At 41.0% G+C, this 25,374-nt stretch overlaps 1 protein-coding gene across 1 annotated transcript in view; it reads left to right on the plus strand.

Moving 5' to 3' along the window:
- TMEM132B (transmembrane protein 132B) overlaps positions 1 to 24,923 on the plus strand; it is a 177,191-nt gene extending 152,268 nt beyond the window's left edge. The window contains exons 6-9 of the mRNA XM_042865912.1: positions 11,097 to 11,302; positions 18,756 to 19,029; positions 20,305 to 20,496; positions 21,297 to 24,923. Of these exons, the coding sequence (XP_042721846.1) occupies positions 11,097 to 11,302; positions 18,756 to 19,029; positions 20,305 to 20,496; positions 21,297 to 22,448 (1,824 nt within the window). The 3' untranslated portion in view covers positions 22,449 to 24,923. The remainder of the gene's footprint in view (positions 1 to 11,096; positions 11,303 to 18,755; positions 19,030 to 20,304; positions 20,497 to 21,296) is intronic.
- The last annotated feature ends 451 nt before the right edge of the window (positions 24,924 to 25,374 follow it).

Raw genomic sequence — 25,374 nt, forward strand, 5'->3', positions numbered from 1 at the left:
TTGTCCACTGAATTATTTTGTTCTGGTTTTGGCTTAGGAAAGCTTGGTCAGTACCTTTCAGTGCCATAAAGTGTATGAGATGTGAGCTGCAGAGTGCAGGCATGTTTGCTTGTCAGCATGCCATTGAGCAGCACAGGTGTGTGTGATGGACATAGATGGAAGTGGTGTGGGCTGCAGATTGAGGAGGCAGCATACAGCTGCACAAGAATGGTCCTTAATGCTGAGTCAATAAGCACAAACACCTGCACTGAACATGAGTTCACTAAAATCCACCAACCTGCTGCAGACACAGTCCATGTTAGGTAACAAGGAAGGCTGCAAAGTGTAGAAAAGCAAACATCTTACTACCACAGAAAAAGTGCTCTTTCACATTAAATCGATAGGACTACATCTCTGACCTGCATAAAACATGAGACTTTAATAGAGTCATTGCAGTAAACAGAATCTAATAGTTTTGGTAGCTACAAGTTGACTTCAGAGATGCCTGCTGCAAGAGAATGCCCTGCTATCAAGGTGAGATTACTGGCAGGCAGGAACAATTTCCTTCAAAGTCATGCTCTCTCTCTCGCTGAAAGTTTGAAGTCAAGCAGTAGTTTTGAAGAGAACATGAGCTTCTTAAAGACATTTAAGAGCAAAATAATTTACAAAGCCTTCAGTGCTGTGCTCATAACTATAAAACCACAGGACAGCACTGGTTACCTTGCGTAGGGCATGCCAGGGATACAGTATTAGCTGCACAGGATTTGTGTTCTGTTTAGGCAGAAATGTGACAGCCATAGCACTGGGTTCTTTGTCACTATTTAATTTTGTCTCTCTGTTTAATGCAAGCAGGGAAGAAAGTGTCTTCAGAGCACAATAGCACAAAAGAAAAATTATGCATTAAGTAGAAAAATGAAATCAGTATTTCACATTAATTTGTAACTTGTTCTTTTTTGGTAGCTATAGCAAGCTAGAAGAAAGAAAGATAACCTAGGATTTCATGGGAAAGTAGTTTCTGTGTTTGTGCACAGAATACTTTGCATCTGATTGCTCCTATGTGGTCGTTCATCTGGTAGAGCTGTGATATCCCTCTGAGTAAGCCTGTTTTGGATTGTCAGTGTGAGTAACATTTGCACAGAATCGATGCTAACTTTAACTACTTTTGGTAGCAGCCAATGCAAACAGTTCAGCTTGGGCTAACAGATCTGAGTCAGTGATACATGTAAGACATGGACAGATGTAATACATTTTTCCCAAAACCCAGGTGAGCTAATACACAGCTTGCTCAGGTGTATTTGCCAGAGCTGTGAACCTGCTGTGCATTTGGATTACCTGGCTGATTTATTTCCATTTTGGTTTTCAGGTCTCTCTTGTTCCAAGGTTTTTTTTAACCTAGACTTTCCCTGCCTCTTTCTTGAGATTTTTAATGTAGCTCCATTCAAACTTAATTTAGAAGTTTTTTTGGTGTTTGTTTGTTTGTTTCCAGCTCTTTTATGCTTTCATAGAATCGCAGAATGGCCTGGGTTGGTAGGGCCCTTAAAGATCAGTTAGTTCCAACATCAGAGGAATCCTCTGTCCAAAGAAAGGCCAGAATGAAAGGGCACCTCTAGAGATGAAGTCTCACTATAAGGAAATGACAGCTACTTCTCTTGGAATCTTTGCAAAGGGCAAAGATATATACATATACATATACATATACATATACATATATATATATATATACATATATACATAGAAGATATTTTATTGATATTCAGCCACCAAATTTACCATCTATGTGCCTGTTTGCCTCAGTGTTGGAGTGACCTGCAGCTCCAACCTCACTTGTCACTGCATGGGGAGTGGCAACACATCTGCAGATATGCACAAGGGGATGCCATCTAAGGATGATGGGCTCTACATGGCAGAGGCACTATACGAGCCCATAATTGCTCAGTCCCATGCCAGAGGGTTCTAAGGAGAAAGTGATAGTATCATTATTAAAGAAATGCATGTGGGTCAAGGCAAGTAACTGCTCCCAGTTTGCTCATGCTTTGCTTATACCACTGGTTGAGTATACTTTCCTCTTAATTCCATAATGTACCTTTAGGCTAGGAGAGAAATCACAGCATCTAGTAGAAGCACCAACTCAGTGGATGTTTTCTGTGATTCCAAGGTTGAGGATGCATTTTTATGTTGTAGATAGCTTTTACATATACTTGTCTCGTGATTAAGATAATTAGTCTAAAGAAAAAACATTTCTTCGTGTTCCTGTGCTTTTACATTCTTTGACTGCAGCCTGTTTTTCTGTATCTATGCAGCCCTAGGGGGAGATGCTAAAAAACAACCCAAAAGAGGAAAAATCCAAAAGTATAACAGAAAACTAACAGCAATACTCTGCGGTTTGTCATTTATCTTTCATGCATGAGTTGGAATGGCTGTTTTGGCCCAGATTTGACAGGGGAGCTCGAGAGCTTTGCAGATCTATCTTGGCATTTAGATAGAGTTCATGAAGGCACAACAGCTGTAAATGGCAGAAAGATTGACAGGAAAAACATTCATTTGTAGCTGGATTTTAACAGGGTCTTAGATTGGTGAGCAAGAAGTTCAGTCCACCCAGGTTGTGTGGGCTTAGAGCCATGGAGGAGTCAGGTAGCTCAACACTGATCCTCCTGACAATTCAATGTCTGCCCTTAAATCAAAGTCAATAGCAAACTATGGATTTTGATACATCATTGTTCCTGAAGAGCTCTGTGGAAGAAGGGTAGATTTTGTGCCATCCTAAACGTAGGTGTTCTGACATTTGTTCTCACTGTCATTAGCAAGTTTGTAAGATTCTCTTCCAAAGAGAAAACTCCATGTCCTCTTATGCATTTTGCAGATCCTGGTAGTCCTTAGGTCTGCAGCCCCTTCTATGGCCTTTGTGCTGTTGCTGTCTTGTCTTGGAGATTTGGAAATTCTGGGCCAACACCACAGCAGTCCTCAGGGTTCCTCTTCTGGTCAGTGGTTTCAATAAGCTGTGTTCCCTCACTGGTGAAAAGGATTGTGTAGGGGAGATGCCATCCTTGACTACGCCATGCCCCTTAACTCTGTCCCTTGCCCTTGGAAGATATTTAAAGTTCAATGAAAAGACCAAACAACAGGTGGAGATGGTGGGAGATTGCAGTGACCCTTCTTAGCCTTGTAGAGAGTTTAGTTAGAGAGCTTGTAAACCAAAAGACATTTTCATCTTTGGTACAACAGATTCTTTTTCTATCAGCGCAGTGGACAAACATCAGTATGACAGGCATTTGCACCAGGCATGTTGTTTCTCTGCTCTGCTCAAGGTAGCTGAGATGTGTCGCCTTCCCCCTTGGAGTGTGGATTTATTGATGCAATCAAAGTCAGACAACAGGCAGCAACAGAACACGGTTCACCTGAGTGCTCTCCCCAAACAGGGCTGCTCCTGCTTTTAAGCCCTGCAGGATTTGTCCTGTTCCACTCCCTGCACTGGAGGGACAATTCCCTCCTCTGCTGTTGCAGCTGGAGAACATAAAAGCAGTTGCTGCTGTGATCAGATTGTCATGCTTTTAACTCATGGGCTGTGTGTAACCCCTCTGTGATTCAGAAGCATTGCAACTGCTGTCCCTGTGTGGGTGGCAAGAGGTGAGCTGTGCCCTGAGGCCCCTTCTGGTTTGCTTCCTCTGATCCCTCTGCATGTGAGTTTCCCTTGTTCCTCATTTCTTGGGCTTCTCCTCCTGCTCTGGCAAGGAACCTCAGCCAGGAGTGGGAGGGATAGCGGGGCTATAAGGCAGCAGGTTATGTAAGGATCTCTTTGCAAGAGACTCCAGCTGACTGAGGTGCAGCTTATGTATGTCTGATGTAGTAATTCCTTTGAATTTTTATGCAGAATTTAAGTTTCTAATTTAAGGCTGTGTCACGACTGAACCATGCCATCTTTAGCACAGTCCTAGAGTCTTGTTTACATACCAAAGCAAGCAAATCTGGCGCTTTGCACTAAGGAGTTAAGCTCAGTCTCACAATTGTGTCATTCTGACATTAAAGAGAGATGAAATATTTTCTTCGAAAAAATCTGCTATGTCACTCAGTCGCCTCCTGACAATTTCAAGAGCCTTGAGACTGCACTTGAATGGAAACCTAGCTGCATTTTTGATACACTGAGACTCTGTTCTTTCTAGTGCACTCACCCTGAAGGACCTCCCTGTGTTTCCTTCAGTGTCTGTCCGAAAGCTCTCCCTGCAAAGCTCCATCTGCAAGAGCACAGCTCAGCAGTGTGCATCGCACAGCCAAACCAGCACAGGAACTGGGACTCAAAGGGCGGGTGCTGTGTTGCTGGAATACCCTGGGATGTGTGATCCAGCAATGTCTAGAGGCTGTTGGGAGTATTTGTACGTGTGAGGATCTTGCCCATCTTTGTACAGCTCTAAATTTGGTTCTCTGAACAACACCCAGCTGTATCCCTTGGCTTTTTCCACTTACTGCATAGGGAGCTCTCTCTCTTAATGCTGAATTTCTCTGTCAACTTGTATTAAATGTATAAAGCATTCTGGTAAGAGGGTAAATATATATACCTATGTGACCAGAGAAGGAAGACAATTTCTTAGCACTTGGCATTCTCTCTGGATAATTATATTGAAGCACTTGGCTGAGTGAAAGTGGTTTAAGGGCTGTTTTTGTTGGCCATGTTTGCTTTCTAAATGTCCCCTTTTCCTTATTTTTCCTAATTAATGAATTATTTGTTGCTCAGAAACTAAAAGCTAGCAGGGAAGACTTATGAATGTAGATGCACTAAAATCTAGGCATAGGACCAAAGCTTCCTTTGCAAAATAGAAGTGTACTGCTGTGTATTTAAAAACTCCTCCTGGATTTTTTTTTCTTGTTTTCAAGTGATTCCTTATGCTAAAAATGGTGTCTCCTTTCCTGACTGGTACAAGATTAAAGGCTGTATTGGTATGGCCAACATTCATGATGGAACACATCACTTAAATACTACACTAAGCCTGCAAGCTTTGTTACTCTTTTGGTCTGATGGTCTTGTGGCTTTATGGTGCTGTTGTAGTTGCAATATATTCAAATCCCATTCCAAGGGAAGGGGTGCAGGTGTCCTTCAGAGGCAGAAGCAAGCATATGTTCTCCTTTTCCCTACGGAATAATCCAGCACAAAGACGTGGCATGCAGTCCTGGCCCTGCTCTGAAGTCCTTCTTCTCCACTGTGCAGTGGAAGGGCTGGGTGCCCGTGTCCTACACCAGGGCTCAACACACTGAGTGTCCTCCAGCTTTCTGCATGCTGTGTTGTAGCACCTATGAAGCACTTGTGAGAGATGGGGAAATGAGGAGGTGACCTGCATTTGCCAGGAGTGAGAAGAAAGCAGCAGGCACAATAAGCTTCAGCAATTACAGCTGACCTGCAGGTTTTTTTTTTTTCTTTTTAATAACACGTTCTTTAGAAACCTTTATTTTCCCTCTTAAAATTTCATTGGGAAAATTGAAGGATATGCAACATATGAAATTGAATGAATACGCATGTAATTGTTTCTTTTTCTTTTAATTTCATGGAGCCTTAGATCTTAAATTTCAGTCACAGGGATTAGAGCCATGAATCTGAACAATGAGTTTACTTAGTACACAGAAGATTACTTTTTAAGCCCATTATTTTACAAAGGACTTCAGTGCAACTGGAGTATGCTGTATCTGCCTAAATATTCTCCCCTCTCACTTTTCTCAACAATGTGTAAATTACTGTCAGCCTATAACCCCATTTGTGTAATTCAAGAGAAGGAAAAACAAGAAAGAAAAAAAAGAAACAACTGAGGAAAAAAGCAGTTTATAGTTCAAACACGTGTTAGTTTCATCCAATGACCAGTTTCTACAGTACAGGTTCAGCGTTTGAAATCAGAATTGGTGCAAGAAAAAGCTGGCACCATATTGCTGGGGTTTCACCAGGTAAACAGATCTTAATCCCTCCTGGGACACCAGCTGATGAATATGAAGCACATGGATGTTTACTTAAACTACCAAGTGTTGGTAATGCTTAATCTGCAGACGTTAAAGGATCAAACACTTAAGCTAAAGACACCTCATACAAGTATGTGCTTAGAATTTGTGCTGGTTAGAGATGCTTTATCTCAGTGCAAAGAATGAAGATGTCTGTCTAGAGATAAGCATGGCTGGCTGAGAAGGCTGCTAGCCCAGGAGCAGCACTGCTTCGAGTGACAAGCAGAAGCCAAGCTGACTTGTGTACCAGACTGCCTAAGCAACAGAAACTCCAGGAGGAAGGATGGGAACAACTTGCATAGCAAATGGGAAAGGTATCAAGCATCATTTCTTCATATGCAGGGGAGCTGACAACCCTGGTGGACCAACCACCAGGTCCTGCAAGCAAAGATGTTCCAAAGATATCATCTTAATCTGGCCACTGATCTCACCTAATGAAGATGATCTCTTCATTTGTAATCTGTACAAAGTGGTGCTGAATCACTGGGAAGAGCAGAAACGGTCGTGTTTAATTCTGAGAGAATTCCTCAGATTTTTGTAGGAAAAAAAGCAGATAAAAGCTCAGCTGATTAGTAAAGGGTCTTTGCACATGGAGCAGAAATCATGTTGGCAGGAACCATGTACTGCTATTAGCTGCCCCAAACCACTTCCAGCATTCACTCTGCAGAATCAGTGAGAACAAAATGCCAGAGTGTCTGCCCATCCTTGCAGCTGCACAGCCACTGTGAATGCACAGCGGTTATTACTGAGCCTGAATTATGTCAGGCTGAGGAGCAAACTGGAGCCTGAAAGCACATCCACCTTCTCTGGTCCTCCTCTTTTAACCTGTGCACCCAACAAACTTATCATCTCTAGCAGGAACGCCCCTGCATGGCATGCTGGAAAGTGAATGAGAGCAGCTGCTCTGCACCTGGGACTCAAATCTTGGCAGATCTCATGTGTTGTTTAATAATTTTGCATAGATCAACAGTTTTTGAATAGTACACACTTCATTCAGTACAGCAGGTTTTTAAATTCTCATTGTACATTTATGGATCATTGCACCTTTTCTAAGCCACAGCAATTGTCTCTATTGTCAAACCCAAATGTTAATGTCTTCCATGCTGTCCTTCCCTCTAGTTCAGTGCATTTCAATGGGGGTTAAAAGGTAAAAGCACTCCAAAACTTCAAATAGGCACTGACATCATTAGAAGCTACACTTAGTCCCATCTCCCTCCTCCTGCTTCTCCTCATCAGTAAACAGTGACATCTAGAGAGAAATGAAGCTTCTTTAATAAGACAACAGAGTGTCACTAATTCTGTTGTGCTAATTGCTGCTGAGCTTGTATTGAAATGATCTCACGTTGTTCATGTAGAGCTCTGTGCAGCCGTGTGACTGATCATCCCTCCAGAAGCCTATGGCACGCACCATCACGTTTCTGTGGTCTGTTGCTCATGCAGCTCTTCCATTTGCCATGCAGCTTTCCAAACCTTCGGTTCCATGGACAGAGGATCTCCCTTTCATTCTAGCTTCCAGCTGCCCGTCGCTACACTTCAGAGCATAAATTACAGTTTGTATTTTGTACCAGTGTCAATAAGTAGTCTTCAGAATGGGCCCAATCTGGCAAATTGAGTTATGGATGTTACTGTCTGCGTCTGACAACCAAAGATGTAGAACATGGGAAATCTCTCAGGCCCATCTTGACCCGTGGAAGCTGGTAGATGGGAGAAACTTCCATTGTAATGATATTTCTAAGTATAGCGATTGGAGTGCACTGAATCATGCTGTTTGTGTATTGTTTATATGTGACATTATTACTCACTGCTAAGATGAAAAGCAAACACATACACCGCATTGGGGAATACTTGATTTAAACTCTTGCTTTTGTTTCTAAGTAGGAAACAAACTTCAGAACATATCTCGAGGGATTCTCACGGCCAACCCTTGTATCTGAAACTACGGCAGCTATTCCAGAGAACAGTATTTGGAGAACTGATTTGCCAATAAAAACAAATTCATGTGAAGAGGCTGTTTCAAAAATGACACTTCCAAGACTACTCTGCGCGTGTCTAAAATTAAAAGGGAATAAAACTTCTGCTTTCGTTAGTTCCAATGTCAGCACCGTGTCCTTTGCCTCCCTTCACTCTGTCTATTCTCAATCTACCATTTGCCTCCAATTGCTTGGAGGCAATATCTGTAGACCCCACTGCACACCATGAGCTGGGACACAGGGAAGCAGAACTATTTTCAGAATCAACTGCACAGAGAAATGCCTGTGGTCGAATTGCATGCTTTGTCAGAAGCCTCGCAGTGCATCCAATGCTTTGTTAACACAATGGACAACCTTTTATTTTACTGTGCTTTAATTAATGTGTCGTGACATAAAGTACAACTGCAGCCAAAACAAGAAGTCTGACATTTTCTAGGCTGACTACTATCAAGCAAAACTATGAGTTTAAATAAAAACAGCTTTGCTGAGCTGAAAAAGGCTTGGGAAAACAGTTTGTTTCTCTGTCTCCAGACATAAAGTCATAAGCCCTATCTTCCCACCCTGTTGTTGGCTGAGGGAAGACTCCAGCTGTGCAAAGAGTGGAGCCAGGGAGGCACTGTGCTCACCAACAGAGGAGGAGGACATTAGACTCACTGCCCCTTGTGCTTGTTTCTCATACAGGAAATCAAATTCTTCAGGCTCATGGCAAAATAAAAATCGCAGCATAAGGGCTAGGAGTAGCAACCAAGTCCTTCCTAATGGGCTAACAAGACAACACCGAGAACAGCATAGCAGAAGAGGTGGAAAAGAAGGCATTCAAGGAATATCACAAAATAAGCATTTTAAGATTATTAGGTGAGCTATAGCAAGTTGGGCTTTGCTGTCCAAAAATGGAACAGTTGCTCACTGGTTAATGAACACAAGGATTTGGGCTGGATTTCTGTCACATCTGTCTCTCGGTCTCCCTATGCAACGAATGACCTGTGAGCTGGGGAGGAAGTGCAAGATTTTCATCAAAACCTTGATGGAAAGCCGTAAAAATTAACCACACAGCAAGCTGATTTGTTTTCCTGTCATTTCCCATCCCCTCTGTTTCACCTGTTCTCCCAAAGAGTGTGTAAACCTGCGCTGACCCTTACAGGGAATGCTTTCCCAATTACTCTTTGGATTGCCAGCGCTTGATGAGGCTGTGAGAGGCAGCGCAGGGCAAACGGTGCTTCTCACAATTACTTGCGGGGATTGCAGCCAACCACCTGCTTCAAAGCCCAGAGAGGTTAATTGCAGCCCTCTGTCTCCTGTCCTGCCCCTGTACTTGTACAGCACAGACGTAAAGATGTACACTTACCTCTTGGTCTGGATATATGTGAATGGATGGCTCTGTCTCGATGCAATCTGTGAAATGTGTAAGCCAAGCCTGATGATACTTTTACAGCTACAATTAAAGTCCTTCTTTCTGTTCCCCAGTTCAGAGCCTTGCCTGCTTGCTGACAAAAATCCAAGGACCTTTTAAGCCAGTACAAAGAGTAATCTAAAATATTAGCCGCCGTCTTGTCAGGTATTAGTTATTCCCTCGATCAGGCCTTGATGTTTATTCCTCCCTCTTTGGGTTTTCTTAATTATTTCTGCCTTGTTTTAATTCTCAGAAAACTCCCTAGATGTGGGCTTTATGATTTAGAATCTCAACTGCTCATTCAATTAATGGGCTTGATTAACGTGCTTAAACTTCCCAGAGACACTTGTGACACATTATGAGGGGGAAACAAGGATTCTGAGTACGCTCCATCTCATTTGTGATACTCCTGAGACTGGAATCCATTAGGAGCTCTCTTATCAGATAGATAGAGTTTATTTTTCATATTTAAATTTCTTTTTTTTTTTTAATTCTTGTATTTATTCAGCATTGGTGTGGAAGGATTATTCTTTCCAAGAGTGACTTAGGTTCCTGTGCTCCTTTCCTTGTAACTTGGTTTACTTTGCAAAAAAATGATTCAAGTTTGGGTATGTTGATTAGAATCTGACAAGCTGACATGCAAATGGCGTAAGTGGAGGTGCAGCTCTTCTGCTGTATGTATGAGTATCATATATGGAGAGAAAACCATCACATAGTGAGCTTTCCTAACAAGGCTGTAGGATATTAAGATATTCTGTGCTTCTTTGAACTGCACGTAACTGGAATCTAGACCCTCCTTCAGCCAGTATCTCTTCGTTTCTTTGCCTATTGACACAGTGCACAATACTGGTGGTAGGTGGATGGTTGGACTAAATGATCTGAGAGGTCTTTTCCAGCCTTAATGATGCTGTGTTTCTATACCGGAGCCTCAGTACAATGCAATACAGAACAGTCCTGATGGGAGAACGGAGCCCATTTCAGTGACAGACCCACCTCGTGTGACCCACGGCTCTGCTTCAAAGCAGAGTGAAGATGTGTAATGAATACACGTACATAGGCATGTTATATACATGTATATGCATGAATATGCATATATATAAACTCAATATGTTAATCTAAATGTATGCATGGTCTAAAAGTGTACGTATACACACGTAAGAATATAAAAAACGTGCCTTATCAAGAAGTTCCATCCTTCCTGGATGCAAGTCAAATGCAACGCTATGCCAGAATCCTTATATAATTTCATATAATGACACACAGCAATTATGAATACATTTTACTAAAACAATTACAGAGGAGTTCTAAAAATTAATGCTTCTGCTGCACTTCTGCTCACAAGCCATACGGGGAGCTTCTGTCTTTCAGTATTACAGTGCTCAAGGAAAAAGAAAAGGATTCTATTTTATGGTTCTGAGTCAGTCTTTTTCTTACTAACATATGGCCCCATTTTTCCAGGTTCTTTAAGCAAGTTGTAAACGTAAACTTTGATGCATATGGAGTTTGATTCATGAAGAGTTTAATTTGCCTAGTATAAAAGATTCACGTAGGTTATATAACATCATTAAATTATTTTTGTAGTTTGAGTAGGCTCCATTGAGGAAGGCAAAACTGTTTCCCTGGCGTCCATTTATCACTGTTTGCTACTAATTAGAAAACTGAAAATACAATATGCATGATTTGCATTATCTGCGCTGTCTTTGGACTGATGCATTGTTCCTTGTGCTTCCTTAGGAACTTTTATTCATTCCTCAATTAATTTTATTTATTTATTTATTTTTAAGGTTTCTGACAGATGTGACTCCATCTTCGTTAATGGCAAGGAAATGAAAAGCAAAGTGGATACTATTGTTAACTTCACTTATGAGCATTTTACCACCCAATTAGAAGTGACGGTCTGGGTTCCACGGCTGCCGCTGCAGATAGAGATCTCTGACACAGAGCTCAGCCAGATCAAAGGCTGGAGGATACCCGTCACCTCCAATAAGAGGTATGCTTACAGCACGAGCACCATCCTGAGCCTCTGGTTTTAGAACGCTTCGAATTTTTAGTGTTTCTCAGAATCTCAACTCTCCTGTTGGAAATGAGATCTATACTTTGCCTTCATTACAGTGCCCAACAATGATGCGAGTAGGCTGCATTTTACCCTGACCTGTATAGTTTAAAAGTCAGTAGCTCTGCTTAGAGCAGTAATCAATTCCACGCAATCTCAGGAAATTGTACCACAAACTCCAATGTGCAAATCTGACACAAAGAACCTGGACCTCTTGCAGCCCCATATACAAAAGTTTTTGTGTGTGTGATGTTCAGCACTACCAGTGCTGGTTTCTGCGTATGTGGCTGAATAAAAGAAGGCAAGGGAGAAGTCAGGCATTCACTGAGAACACACAGCACTTGGATGTTGCACAAGTGCACGTCAGGCTATGCTCTGCAGGACTCAACCTGGGCACGGCTCAGGGGACAGCTTACACCAGAAACCAAAGGGCACCACACAGATCCAGAGGACATGCACATCTCGGTGTGGCATACAGCAATAGCCATTCATCATGAACTCAGCAGTCTACCATAGCATTAGAGAGGGAAACGTGAGCCTTGGGAAAGAAAATCCAGATATTTTGAGGCTGTTTGGTTTTAAGAGCAGTCAGAGTTTCTGATTTTGCTTTCCTGTATTCATTAAATACTTGAGTAATGTGCTGGCTTCACCATCGTGTTGGGAGGCTGCTGTTCAGCCCATTCCTCTGTAGTGTGAGGCATCATTTTATGCAAAATACTTAAATTTCATAAAAATCGAGAGACTTTGAAGCTTGGGAAAAGCATATCTCTGTATTTTTCCTTAGCATAACTTGGTATTTCCAAATCCTAGAGCAGCAGTAAAAGTACACTTTGCACAGTACATTTTCTGTCATTTTGTTTTGTTGCTCTGGATTATATGCTAGACACCTTTTTATAAATGAATGTATGGTAACTGTGGAGTCCCAGCCTGAAGCACTGATTGAGCACCTGGGGAAAGGTCCCAGTCAGTCCTGGGTACACAGCTGAAGGCAGTTCAGCTATTTGATAGGAAGGGGTGGAGCCCAGCTGCCCCTCTCTTAGACCCCATTTAAGGGCCGACTGCTACTGGGGAAGGATCTCTGGTTGGAGATCCCTTCCTTGTGGAGTCTTTTCTGTGAGCTTAGATCTTCAGAGACAGGTGAGCACCTTTCCTTTTCCTTTGTAACACCATTCTATTCACATTAGTTCTTTTGCTGTTACACTGCTGTATCGCCCTTCCACTGTGTTGACCTTTCTGATTGTAGCAATGAATAATATTTAATATTAACAAATTCAGAGCAGAATAATGGCTTCTTAACGGTGATTTCCAAGACCTGCTTTGACCGTATTTCAGGTCTCTGCACACTCTCACTGTCCCATACAGTTTTGCACTGCAGCAGATTAGGTACAGTAACTAAAAAACAGCATGCTTTTGAAGGCAAAACCAAAACTGACTCAAAGGCAAAATTTCCGTACTATCAGCAGTCTCACAGAGAGGCAGATGGAACAGCTTGGGAACATGTGAAATCATGCAGGTGGCAAAGAGGTGCAAGAAGGATCAACAGGGCTCTGAATGATTATCCAACCCCTGTACAGCAGACTTGGGTGAAGCACCACTTAACAGATCTGAATTAGGCAAAAACAACAACAACAAACAAAACCCACGCCATTATAGAAGGCTATCTTCATACAAATAGTTTCTACCTGGACTCACACAGATTGAAAACAATGATGACAATAAACACATGTGGTTTCTAAGTTCTATTCTCTTATCCTTCCCTACTGAAAATATCCATTCTCATAGAACACTCATTTGGGCAACTTGCTAGATTAATAACTTCCAGGAATGCTACTATATTGGTGGATTTCAGGAGAAATTGAAAAATTGTACAGGGCACCAAAGCATGACACCAAATCACATTTATAACACAGTGGGAAAGCAGTACCAGGAGTCCTAAACACTGTGGCAGTTCTAACTAAAGCACTTGGTTTGCCCAGGAGAACATCTCGGCTACTGAAGAGCCTTACAGAGCCTGGGCAGACTGCAGCAGAGGAGAGTTATCTAACACTTTATGAGAGCATAAAACTCAGGGTAATATAGAAAACCTACAAGAAACTCAGGTAATGAGCTCAGAAGAAAGAGACTGCCATTCCTCTTGGCTCTGTGGATGTTTTTTCCAGCTATAACAGAAGAATACACAATGAGGATCTGCTGCAGAAGAAATGTGTGCTTGCTTCAGCGATAAAGGCAAAGTTGCTGTTTGTGGAAGGAGGAGATGTGCTAGGCAGTGAATGAACACACGCCAGCTGCTTACAGTCTCACTTAACTTACCTCCTGCATGCAGTGTGCCTGATACTGTAACACCTCCTTAGGCACAACTCCTACCAAAGCCAGTGGGGATTTCACTGAGTAAATGGCTGCAGGATGAGGCTGTTGGTGTTTATTGCAGGAGTAAACTTCCAGCAGAAAGCTCAGCAAGTTAGACTTTCAACTGTGGTTAACAGTCGTGGACATTCTGACTTTAAATCCATTATACAGATTGCTGGAAATTTACCCCCCAGTGCCTAGTTCTGATTTATTTGGCCAGCTGAAATAAAGACGTGGTCTGAGAGCCTGCTCTGTTTGCAAGCTGGCAAGCTGTGGAAGTGTGCTGCTGCTCACATTGCATCTGAACTGCTGGCATGGCTCTGGCAGGCGTTTGCCATCAAGGGTGGGAGTAGGGACTTTCTTGTACCATTCCCCAGAACTGCAGCTGGTAAGTTTATGACACTGCATGTCAGCAATCCGTGCACTTATGAGCTGGAAATAATGTACCCCTTATTTTATGGAATGTTCATTTGTTTTCTTTTTGTTTTTTTAAACTTTGTGGGGATATTATAAATCAGCAAGCAGCCCAGGACTAGCATCAGTTTTGCTCAGTCTGCTATTTACTTTGTACCTAAGGATCTTACATTTCTTTTATTTTTAGATCTGGCTGGATTTTTACCTGAGATTTAATGGCTTTTCTTCTGTTGTTTTTTGGATTTTTCTCTTTGATTTTCAACCTACCTTATTCCTCCATCTCTTTCATAAGTGCTTTCTTCCCTAATGCTCTGAGGGAGGAAGAGCAGATGGAAGTGAGCTACGTGGGTGTGGTGAAGGGTCCTTGATCCAGCATGGGCTTACAGAAATACTCCTCCTTGTAATGGGCTGCAGAGAAGCTCACAGTTGTAGCAAACAGAAGGTGTATGTTTAAATTAAAGTCAAATATTGGAGTGGAGGAGAGGTCCAGCCAGTCTCTGCCAGTCTAACAAGGACATTTACTTTGATTCCTCATGCATCTGAAAAATAATTATCCTCTTCTGAAGCTCCTACACTAGTTCTATGCCCAGTACATTTACATGTGATGAATGGCTCTAAGTTGTGTTAATAGGAACTGCACGGCTAAAGCCTCACAGAACAAGCTAAAAAATTTAATCTAAGTACATATCTGCAACTGGAATAGCACTCTGTTTTTGTGAGGCTCCCAGGGAAACAGACATCACACAGCAGGACTCCAGCATATGCTTCAGTGTCAGGCACATGGTGTGTTGGACTTGTACCAGCATCTGGTCACTGAGCAGGAGCTAATAAAGCCTTTACTCGATCATGGTGACTTCATATCACATACACCTCTATGACTTACTTAAGCCAGATATGGCAATGCTTGTGAGTGGCACCCTGTTGAACATATGGTTAATTTGGCAGTGAGTCTACTTCAGTCTGGTCTCATTCTGGAGACAAACTCAGGGAAGTCAGCTGGAGTTAAACAAAGGGAAAAGAAGTGCTGAACCCGACCTTGTGAGCGTTGTCACCTGGAAAGGAAGCCATCCTTTTAATGAGAATCAAGTGAGACTGGATTCAAACCATTTCACTTGTGAATGGTAACATCTGCACAAAGCTTGAACGTTATAAACTCACACCTTCCATTAACTGAGTTTAAAGCTATGGAGATAAGGCCACAGTGGCTTTTGTTCACAGGCAGGCTGCATTTTCAGGATTTGCAGAGGGATCGGTGAAATTGTTTCTGTTCTTGAGCTCTGAGTGGAGCTATGTACAACTTCTGCCATCTTCCACTAAATCACCTTCTGGTGGCTTGAGTTTTGTATTGAAATGGATTTTTTTTCCAGCTGGGAGTGTTGCACGTGGTTTTGAAATACGTGTCTCTTCACAATGAATATTTCAAATTCAAGACCAGCAAAACTGATCTTGTTGGGGTTTTTTTAAGCAGAGAATTAGCATCTGGCCCAAGAACTTGATGCCTGGTTTGAGAGTGGTGCAAATTAAAAGGGACATACTTAAACTGCTTGAAGGCCGTGTCTGGAATATGGAGCTGACAGATCACTGATTAGATCAGTGCTAGCAGGCACCCTCTCTACAGGGCTGCTGCTTTAACTCAGCTCTCTGGCAAAGGCTTTTCTGTGTGAAATGTAAATGAAATGTAATTCTGGCAACCTTGCTTCGCTCCAGAAAATTAAAAATAATAATAATAATAAAGAAGTCTTCCAAACAAGGTTGAAAAGCAGCACAAAATTGGATAATAAGGATTCTGAGCAAGTTCCAGAGCTAACCTCAGAGATGACCAAGGGGAAAGAAAAGCAAAATATGCAGCCATAGCTCATATTCATGAGGACACGTCTTAGAAAGAAAATGAGCTCACTGCTTAAGGAGGGAAGGATTTTAATCCTGCTGAAAACACTGGAACAAGAAATTTAAGACTCTAAAGGGAACGATGCGATTCAGTAGATTTCAAACATTTTGTTGGGTCTGTGGAGACAGAACACTCAAATGCTCTTATAAACTGAATCGGGGATTTGTGGCTTTGAAGTGGAAATGGATATCATTTATTTAAATAAAAAAAAAAAAGAACCTGAGTCGGTACCTGGTAAAGCAGAACTGCAAAGCATGTACTGAAAATTCAAACACCTCTATTTTTCCTTTGCACTGACATATGAATGTGTCTTGCCCAGTCCATGACTTAATGATGCTCTTCCACTGTTCCACATTTGCATGCAGTAGAAGCCAAGTACTTCTAAGGTGAAATGTACAGATATCAAGAGTTATAAATATTACTGAAGGGGAAACAGAGCCCTTACTTTTGTCTGTGTCAGGTAACACACAGAAATACATGGGCTTGAATCATCTTTTGGTAGCACTGGCTGCCCAGAAAATCTGCCCTTTCACCATGCTCCTTAACTCCTGGTCATGCTGCCCACAATGGGTTGCTCAAATTTGTCTGAAATGTATTTCCTCCTAAGCAGTCTGCTAGTCTCAAGTTTTAGAGAGTGAAATTAAAAGTAAATCAGTACCAAAGAAATGTGAATAGCAGAAACGCTTTGGATCTGACTGAGCAAAACATCTGGTGGTATAAAGGTGAGGAGAAAACAGAGTGGTGTAAGAAAAATGAGTCATTGTGGATGTTGAACATGTGAACAGTTCTCTCCACATCACAGCATGGTGGTGCTGTGATGTCTTTTCCCATAAGAATATCGGTTCCCAGTGATTCTGCAGCTTTTTTCCCCCAAATCTGGCAAGTACTTCTCACCTGAATGGCCCCTGCACATTCTTCTCTAGTTCTGCACAGGTATTGATAGCACTGTCAAAAAGCAGGGTTAAAGCTCCACATCCTGGGGGCTTGGTTTTCCCAAAGCCTGTGATTATTCAGAGCTGGGTTACAGTTTAGGTGAGCTAAAGAGCATTAGAATACAGGAACAGTTTGAAAGTGGGAACCTGAAGGAGTTTGTGAACTCTTTTACAACATTATAAAGCCAAAATACATCCAAATAGGTCAGGAAAACTCTATCAGCGTCCCTTTTCTGCCTCTGTGGCTGTTTTGCTGACTAGCTGTGTCAGCTCATGGTCCAGTTTGAAACTTAGGCTGGGAAAGAGAGAACAACTGAAAATTTCCCTTGGCTACTCAGCTGGTCTCCTTTCTTTGTGCAATGTAAATCCTATCTTAAGATCCTCTTTTGTTATAAAAATCCATCGGTGCTTCATTCAGTGACTAATGATGAACACTGCTGTTTTGCACACATAAAACCAAAAGGGCTGTACCAAATGCTGCTTATTTCAGGCTGAATATATACGTACATCCACCTAACAAAATGATGCATTGAGAATATATTTCTAGTGAATGAGATTCTGTAACACCAGGACTTTATAGCATTTTGAAGAGCACAAGGGCTTCTCTTAGATACATTTTCAGCTTACAGTTTGCCAACTTTGTCATAAAACAATTTATAACAAAAGCAATTCTGTTTTATAATAGTTTTTCATAGCTGGTATTTCAAAAAAGGAAGATAAAGGACCACAGTAAACACAAAACTACTTCCCAAAATACTGTGAAAAATAAGAGGCTTACCCAGTATTTCACATCCTTGCTATAAAGTCACTTCAGCTCCAATAAACAAGCAAAAGAGAAAGGCAAAATATTTCTGAACAATAAATTCCACAGTGTGAGGGCATAACGAGTAAAAATTTGACCACCTAGGACTTAATGCCTGACTTGCAATAGATAAGGAAAATCCATGTGTTTGCCTCAAGGAATGAATAACAACAAAGAATTTATGGGAAACTAAGTTTTAAACTAGAGAAAACTGTGAGATGTAACCAGCCCTAACACCGTGTACAAATCACTGATAAAAGGCTTATGCAAAACTGTGATATTGGCAGAAATTATATTTTGCATAGGGGACAAGGTAGAAAACTTTAATAGGAGTGTATGTAACGCTGTACCTATTCCTGAGGGTGAATCTCACCAGTCTGGGATGATGTTTGTAGAGCACCATAATGAATAATGTCATAATTTAAATGCCTAAATTGGGCTTTTTGAAGTTCTGCGTGGTCTAAATGTAGCACTTGCACTGACTATATGGGGTTCTCAAACACAACAGTGAGGTGGAGCAGCATTTTAAGGACTTAAGCAATGTAATACAAATGCTATGAGCACGGGTGGAGGAGGGGATGCTAAAACTTCTGCTCTCACCCCTGCTGAGCTACTGTAGGGGTTTGTTCCCAAATGGCCCTCTCATGGATCTTTCACACTGCTTTCCTTAGCACTTTACAAGATTTGATTGCCAAACCATGGTAAGGAGAGCGAGTGGTGGATCCACTGAACTAGCAGCACCAACAGCCACATTTGCAGGTTGCTGGGCAGTTCTCCAATAACAAAGAGCTAACTAACTGATACAGCATCAGCTTTTAAATTGTACAGCACAAAAATCTGCAGAAGCGTAACGCTCAGACTTAAGTGTTCTTCCAAAATCTGGTTACCTGTTTATCAAGCAGTAATAGATGACACTCACCTTAATCTAACTGAAAATATTGTGCAAATGGAGCTCTGCAGTGTTGAGTGGAGACTGTGGCAATTCAATAAACATAACCATGTTTACAGGCCTACCCGTGACAGTGAGGATGAAGAAGACGATGAGAAAAAAGGAAGAGGTTGCACTCTTCAGTATCAGCATGCCATGGTGCGAGTCCTCACACAGTTTGTAGCCGAATCCTCTGAGTTTGGAGGCTACCTGACCTATATGCTAGGCTCTGAGTGGCAGTTTGACATCACTGACCTTGTGACTGATTTCATGAAGGTGGAAGATCCCAGGATTGCTAAGCTTCAAGATGGCCGAGTTCTGGTGGGTCGGGAGCATGGCATCACCACGGTCCAGGTACTGCCACGGGTGTCACTGCTTTAGTAGAAGCCTAAAAAGAAGTTGGAACAGGTTTTCATTTTTGATGTTTGTCACCTCCATGCAATACCTTTAGGTGAAATTTTGGAAGGGTTGTATTCATTAAGGACTAAGAAGTACAATGGGATTTTATGAACAATGAAGGTTACATCATCCATACAACCAGCTTCTTTTTAAATTGGGACCTTATTAACTTCCTGGTTAGAAAGATTTACCTAAGATTTACCAGCATTTTTACATGCTTAGATGTCTCTGAAAAACTGGTCTCTAAACATTCACAAAATGAAACACAAAAAATAAACGCAAAAACAATCTTGAGAAATCTTTCAGTGTGCATGCTCACCCATCTATCTTAATTCAGATTGTTAAATCAAAATAAGGAATACAAGCATCGAGGATAAACTGTAAGCACTCATAATGTTCCAGTCATGCTAAATTTCCTTAGTAGCCAATGCGCATAAACAGAGCTCAGTTCCTGTCAGCCTAAAACAAACAACACAGAGAAGGCAAGAGATTTCTGCCCTTGAAGTACTTCTTTCTCCCTAGTAACTATAGCAGTGCAGAAGGCAGCCAGGACAGATGCAGGTATCTATAACATAGGTATCTGATGTTATGGTAGATGATTTACACATCAAATATTCAGGGCTTGATCCAGCTGACTCAGGAATCAATTGAAAGATGATTTATCTCCTTTGGAGTATCTCAGAAACAAGGTCTTAGAGCAAACTGACAGGACTGTTTTGGCACAAGGAAAATGAAGATGGGCATCCATTGGGATTTTTCAAAATCCATTTTGCAAATCTCTCACTTCATGGAGGTCCTCTGTTCTCACAAAGGCACCAGGGCAAGTTCCCATTGCTCAGCCTTGTGCACTAATCCTTAATGAGTTTCAGCATTAACTGGTATGCTGAACATACCAGATTAACATGGTGTCTTGTGCTGCACTGCATTCATTGGAAATGTCATAGACAATACAAAAACGACTTTTTTTGTCAAACAAATTTGTTTAATTGAAACCATGCTCCATAGTTGAGATGAGGTGGCCATTTTTGAAGTGTTATGACATTTTATTAAATTATTTTCGTAAATATAGTAATTCAGTAGCAAATGAGTCCAACCTCTTGGGGGAGACACGACTTACAGTTTATACATAACTGTGACAAACTGGAGATTAACCAAAGTGTTATGCTGATGAGACTAATGCTTTCTAACACGGTTGCTGTTTCATGACTGGCTTTTGTTTTCTCTTTCAAGGTTCTGTCACCTCTTTCTGATTCCATCTTGGCAGAGAAGACAGTGGTAGTTCTAGATGACCGTGTAACTATTACAGATCTAGGAGTACAACTAGTTTCAGGCTTGTCCCTCTCCTTACAAACCAGCAAAGGAAATAAGAGAGCTATTGTATCCACCACCTCTGCGTACGACATCCTTCATACACCAAAACAGGTATGGAATAGAGTATGTAACATGAGAAATTACAAAGTTCTGGATAAGACCACTGAATGAAGTATCTTAAGTATTTTTCACTATGTTTATATAGAATTGATACTCTGTAACAGAAGAAAAAGTGCAACTATTATTTTCACACCAGCAGTTTTCAGTAAGGCAAATCATTTTCTTTGAAATCTTCCTAAACATGGGGGGGGATTGCAGTGTTTCTTGTAGTTTCCATAAAGAACTGCAATCACTTTTGCGTATTTAATGTAGTTGTGTGCATTTGGAAGCATGATAGAACATTTAAAACGCTGCACTGAGCTGTTTTCTTAACCTAGTTTGTTTCAGCAGGCTGAATGGGAATCACCATTCCAGTCTGTAACCCCTCCACATGTTGTACTAAAGATAGCAATGGAACTGCAGCATTACAGAGATTTCCCATTATAAGGCACTTGTAAAATTAATTAACCAGGACTTTGAAAATACAATTATTTTCCTAGCAGCGCTCCATTGTTCCAAGATGGAGTCTTGCTTAAGATTAAAAGACTTTTTTTTTTTTTTTGTAATCTTTATTAAAGTTAGATGACTGTTGTCTGATAGTTACTAAAGATGAGATAAATGCCTAATGGCCTAGAGAGCTCAAAACTGCAAAAATGGGAAGCAGAGCAGACAATTTCATTTTTTCCTTTGAACAACAAGATAAACCAAATCCAAACTGTGTATTTATTTAGCTGATGACAAACAACCTGAGCACTGCCTATGTGCTCGCTTACATTTCACACACCATTTTTCTAATCCTCTTTTCCCTGCAGGAAGCCATAGTCAGTGCTTGGATTTTGTTCAGTGATGGGTCAGTGACACCATTAGATATTTATGACTCCAAGGATTTCTCAATCACCATCACTTCACTGGATGAGATGGTAGTATCTGTACACCAGAATCTTCAGTCAAAATGGCCAGGGGTGGTGGCAGAAGGGGATGGTCAAGGACCTCTAATTAAAATTGAAATGGTCATCAGTGAACCATGTCAGAAGACAAAGCGAAAGAGCATTCTGGCTGTTGGAAAGGGAAGCGTCAAAGTGAAGTTTGGTCAAAAAGATTCTGATCAAAAAGAAAGCACCAATGACATTGATGATACAGATAAAGATTTTAAAAGCCATGCAAGCAATTCCATAGAAAAAACTGCAGAACAAGAGAGGACAGCACAAGAATGGTCCAAAAATGGAGTCCTTAGTAATCATGAGGACAATGCAAACAAAAGCACAACTTTCATATCTCCCATTGATCAGGAGTCCCTGGAGGATGACCAGCTCCAAAATAACCCAACTGCCTTCACAGGTTTTCCTGCCCAAGTAGAAATACCAGGAGAGAACAATCCCAGTGATCTCACATTGACTTCAAGAGGATTAACAGATTTAGAGATCGGCATGTATGCCCTGCTGTGTGTTTTCTGCTTAGCAATCTTGGTCTTTTTGATTAACTGTGTGGCATTTGCTTGGAAATACAGGCATAAAAGGTTTGCTGTGAGTGAGCAAGGCAACATCCCCCATTCCCATGATTGGGTCTGGCTTGGAAATGAGGTTGAACTGCTGGAGAACCCAGTTGACATTTCACTCCCATCAGAGGAGTGCACTACCATGATTGACAGAGGAATGCAGTTTGAAGAAAGCAACTTTCTCCTTAATGGGAGTTCTCAGAAGACTCTTCATAATCACATCCTCAGATCTTCTGAGTACCTTTGTGAAAAAGAAGTTAAAAGTGAACCTATAAATCCTTCTGGGCCAAAGCAGAAGCGAGTGAAGTTCACTTCCTACACAACAATACTGCCGGAGGATGGAGGCCCCTACACCAACTCAATTCTATTTGACAGTGATGATAATATTAAATGGGTATGCCAAGATATGAATCTTGGTGATTCCAAGGAACTTAGGGACTATATGGAAAGACTGCAAGACAATATGTAAAACTACTTTCTTATGTTTGTAATCACCTTTATGCCTTCTGTTTATGGATGGTGGAGCGGTCAGTCCAGTCAGCAATAGGAACAAGACAGTTCAACCTTGGAGTTACTGAGATGATAATCTGGCATCACTGAGCAGGTACAAGAGGCTGGCTGAGTTAAACCTGTTTCACCACAAACCAGGATGTGCCCCTAAAGCAGCTACCTGTAGGTGTTGAAGGTGTCACACACGATGGCTGTTTTTGTATACTGCCTGGTACTAGCAAAATGCTAATACAACTGCGCTCAGACTCAGAGGAGACTTCATTTGTTTGTCATTTCTCATGATAAATGGTAAATCAGAAAAGAAAGGGATCTTTGTTTGCATTGATTTTTCTAGTCGTCATTCTTTGTAAAGCACAGCGGACATTTCTTGCTTACAGCCTGAAACATGGCTTATATTAAAAGGGATATGAATGAATCTTATCTTATTGCCTACGTGCAATGCAGCCAAGTAGTCTTACTGTTTTTTACACATATAAAAAACCCCATGTGGTTAATTTCCTTTTGTACTGTTTATGAATTTTATTTGACTTAGGGAACATTATTTCCATTGATCTTTTTTGTTTCTGTTGTACCAAAGTGAAGTACAGTAATATTTATAACAATTTAGGTTTTCCATTCATTGGCATCAGCTCCTAGAGATACCTCCTTCATCACTGATTATCTTCCTTCTTTCCATGTCAGTATATGGGTCATTAGAAACATAGAAAGGTGTTAGAACTCTTATTGGGAAAGGGTTTTATCTTACAGGGAACTGTAAATACAATAATAAACAACCCTGGAATACGAAAATCAAGGAGCAACTCCGGGTTTACTTTTGTCACTGCTTACATGAAAAGGTAACCTGCAAACAAACAGCACATACTTCAAAGGAAAACACAGCAGCTTCGTTGACAATACACATTATCAGAGGGAGAAAGCCAAATATGGTACTGAAATGCATAGAATAGGAAGGAGCAAATAGCAAAGAAGCAAAGGCTTGGAGTCAGTGTTACACATTACTAACAAATTAATGCACTGATGGTAGAGTTTAGCAGGATATCAGATTATGCTCCAGACACCCACTAAGCCATCACTGACCATAAGGCTGCTAAGAAGAAAACACACAACCAACCTACATAAAGTCATTTTTCATTAAAAAGGGAGCAGGAAAGAAAAGGCCCACTGGGCGCATTATGAAGTGATTATTTGCAGTTGTAACAAGGAACACATGCTGAAGGTTCAAAGCTGCCCTTGCACAGGTATTATGTGTGTATTTGTGTGGAAGAATAACTGAAATATGTTGAAAATTACATTTAGAAAAAAGCTGAAAAAACCAACACACAATAAAGCACAGGTTCTTCTGATGGATAAGATCCAAACTATGACAACCTTACATACAGCTGCTCCCACATTTTGAGATAAAACCTTAATTTTATGATTCTGTTCTGCTATTAGAACAGACCAGATAACCTTTACTCTGGCAAATTATGCATTTGGATCCTAATCCACCATTGGGAACATGTTTAGTATAACTACTGCAGAATCCTAGAATTTAGATAGTGAGGCTACAAAGCAAAATAAGGACACCAAGCTTATGAAAGTGATTAAAGACTTTTGCTTGCTGGCGTTGAACTGCATAGTCAGGGAAAAGCATCTGTTATAATCCAATTTTAAGCAGATAAAGTACCAAACCCCCACGATGCTTCCATTTGATAAGGGATGCAGTACTTGTACTGAAGTGAAATCTCAGAATGTCTAACAAATGTTTCCCTCCTCTTTAAATGCTCCAGATCTCACGAGGAACCATTAATTCCTTCTATGATCCTTGTTAATAAGAACAGGAAAAAGATTTAGCATCTCATCTCAACATGCTCTTATCTGAGAGCGCCTCACAGTGATTAACCTTGTCCTGATACCCAGTCTGGTCCTCCCCTGCATAAATCCATCACCAATAAACCTAAACTAGACATGAGACAGCATGGCGATGGTACTTGAGCAGGACAAACAGCATTGCTGTTTCCATGAATGCATACCCAGCAGCTTACAGCAACCAGGATCTTATATGCACTGTACTCAGCTCTGTAACCAACTTCATGGTGGCCGCAGTTCTGCCAACTGCATCAGCAGATGCTGAATTCTGGCCCTATGATACAGGACTCCAACTCCAGTCACTATGGCACACTGAATGGAGAGACCTACAGCTGTGCTCATTTGCTCTTCTGAATCTTTGCTACATAACAGAAATCAACAGCCGCTTCTAAACGGGAAGGAAAAGAATTTAGATGAACATAGTAGGTATGAAGCACAGCCCTGGGCTGAAGTGCAGTACTTTTAAAATGCAATATCTCACGTTTTACTATCAAAATAACTTGCTTTGAATGTAAATTTAATTTAAAATAATTCAAAACAAGTGAAAGCATTTTCAGATGCACCTATTCTTTTTTTTTTTTTTCCCAGGGAGTCCAAGCTCTTCGTTATTTAAAAAAGGAATGAAAAAAATCTTTTATTCATGGAATATATCATATTCTGCTGTGAAATGAACAGCATCTGTAGGTTAATGAAAGAGTCTCTGGTTTTGAGATTATTGAGCTTGAGGAAGTCAGGTGATTAACAGGCATGATATGTAAGCATGCAAGAAACTAGAATTGTCTAGAAAAGAAAACAAACTCTACAGATTAATTAGAACTGCGCTTCAGTAGGTGCCCAGGGAAGCAACACCTGTAATCTAATGCTGAATAAAGAGAACATCTTATTTATAGCATAAAGAGAGAAGGCACAGCAGGCGAGTTTCTTTGCCTGATACCTAGAAAAGACAATATGTAGTGTCAATGCATAAAGAAGGAACAATTCAACAAGCAAAGAGAGGGTTAATGAAAAATAGGGAGTTTGTGAACTGTGAAAACAGA

The sequence above is a fragment of the Lagopus leucura genome, unplaced genomic scaffold (genome assembly GCF_019238085.1).
Source record: "Lagopus leucura isolate 7727_CA_CO unplaced genomic scaffold, USGS_WTPT01 Super-Scaffold_806, whole genome shotgun sequence".
Lineage (NCBI taxonomy): Eukaryota > Metazoa > Chordata > Aves > Galliformes > Phasianidae > Lagopus > Lagopus leucura.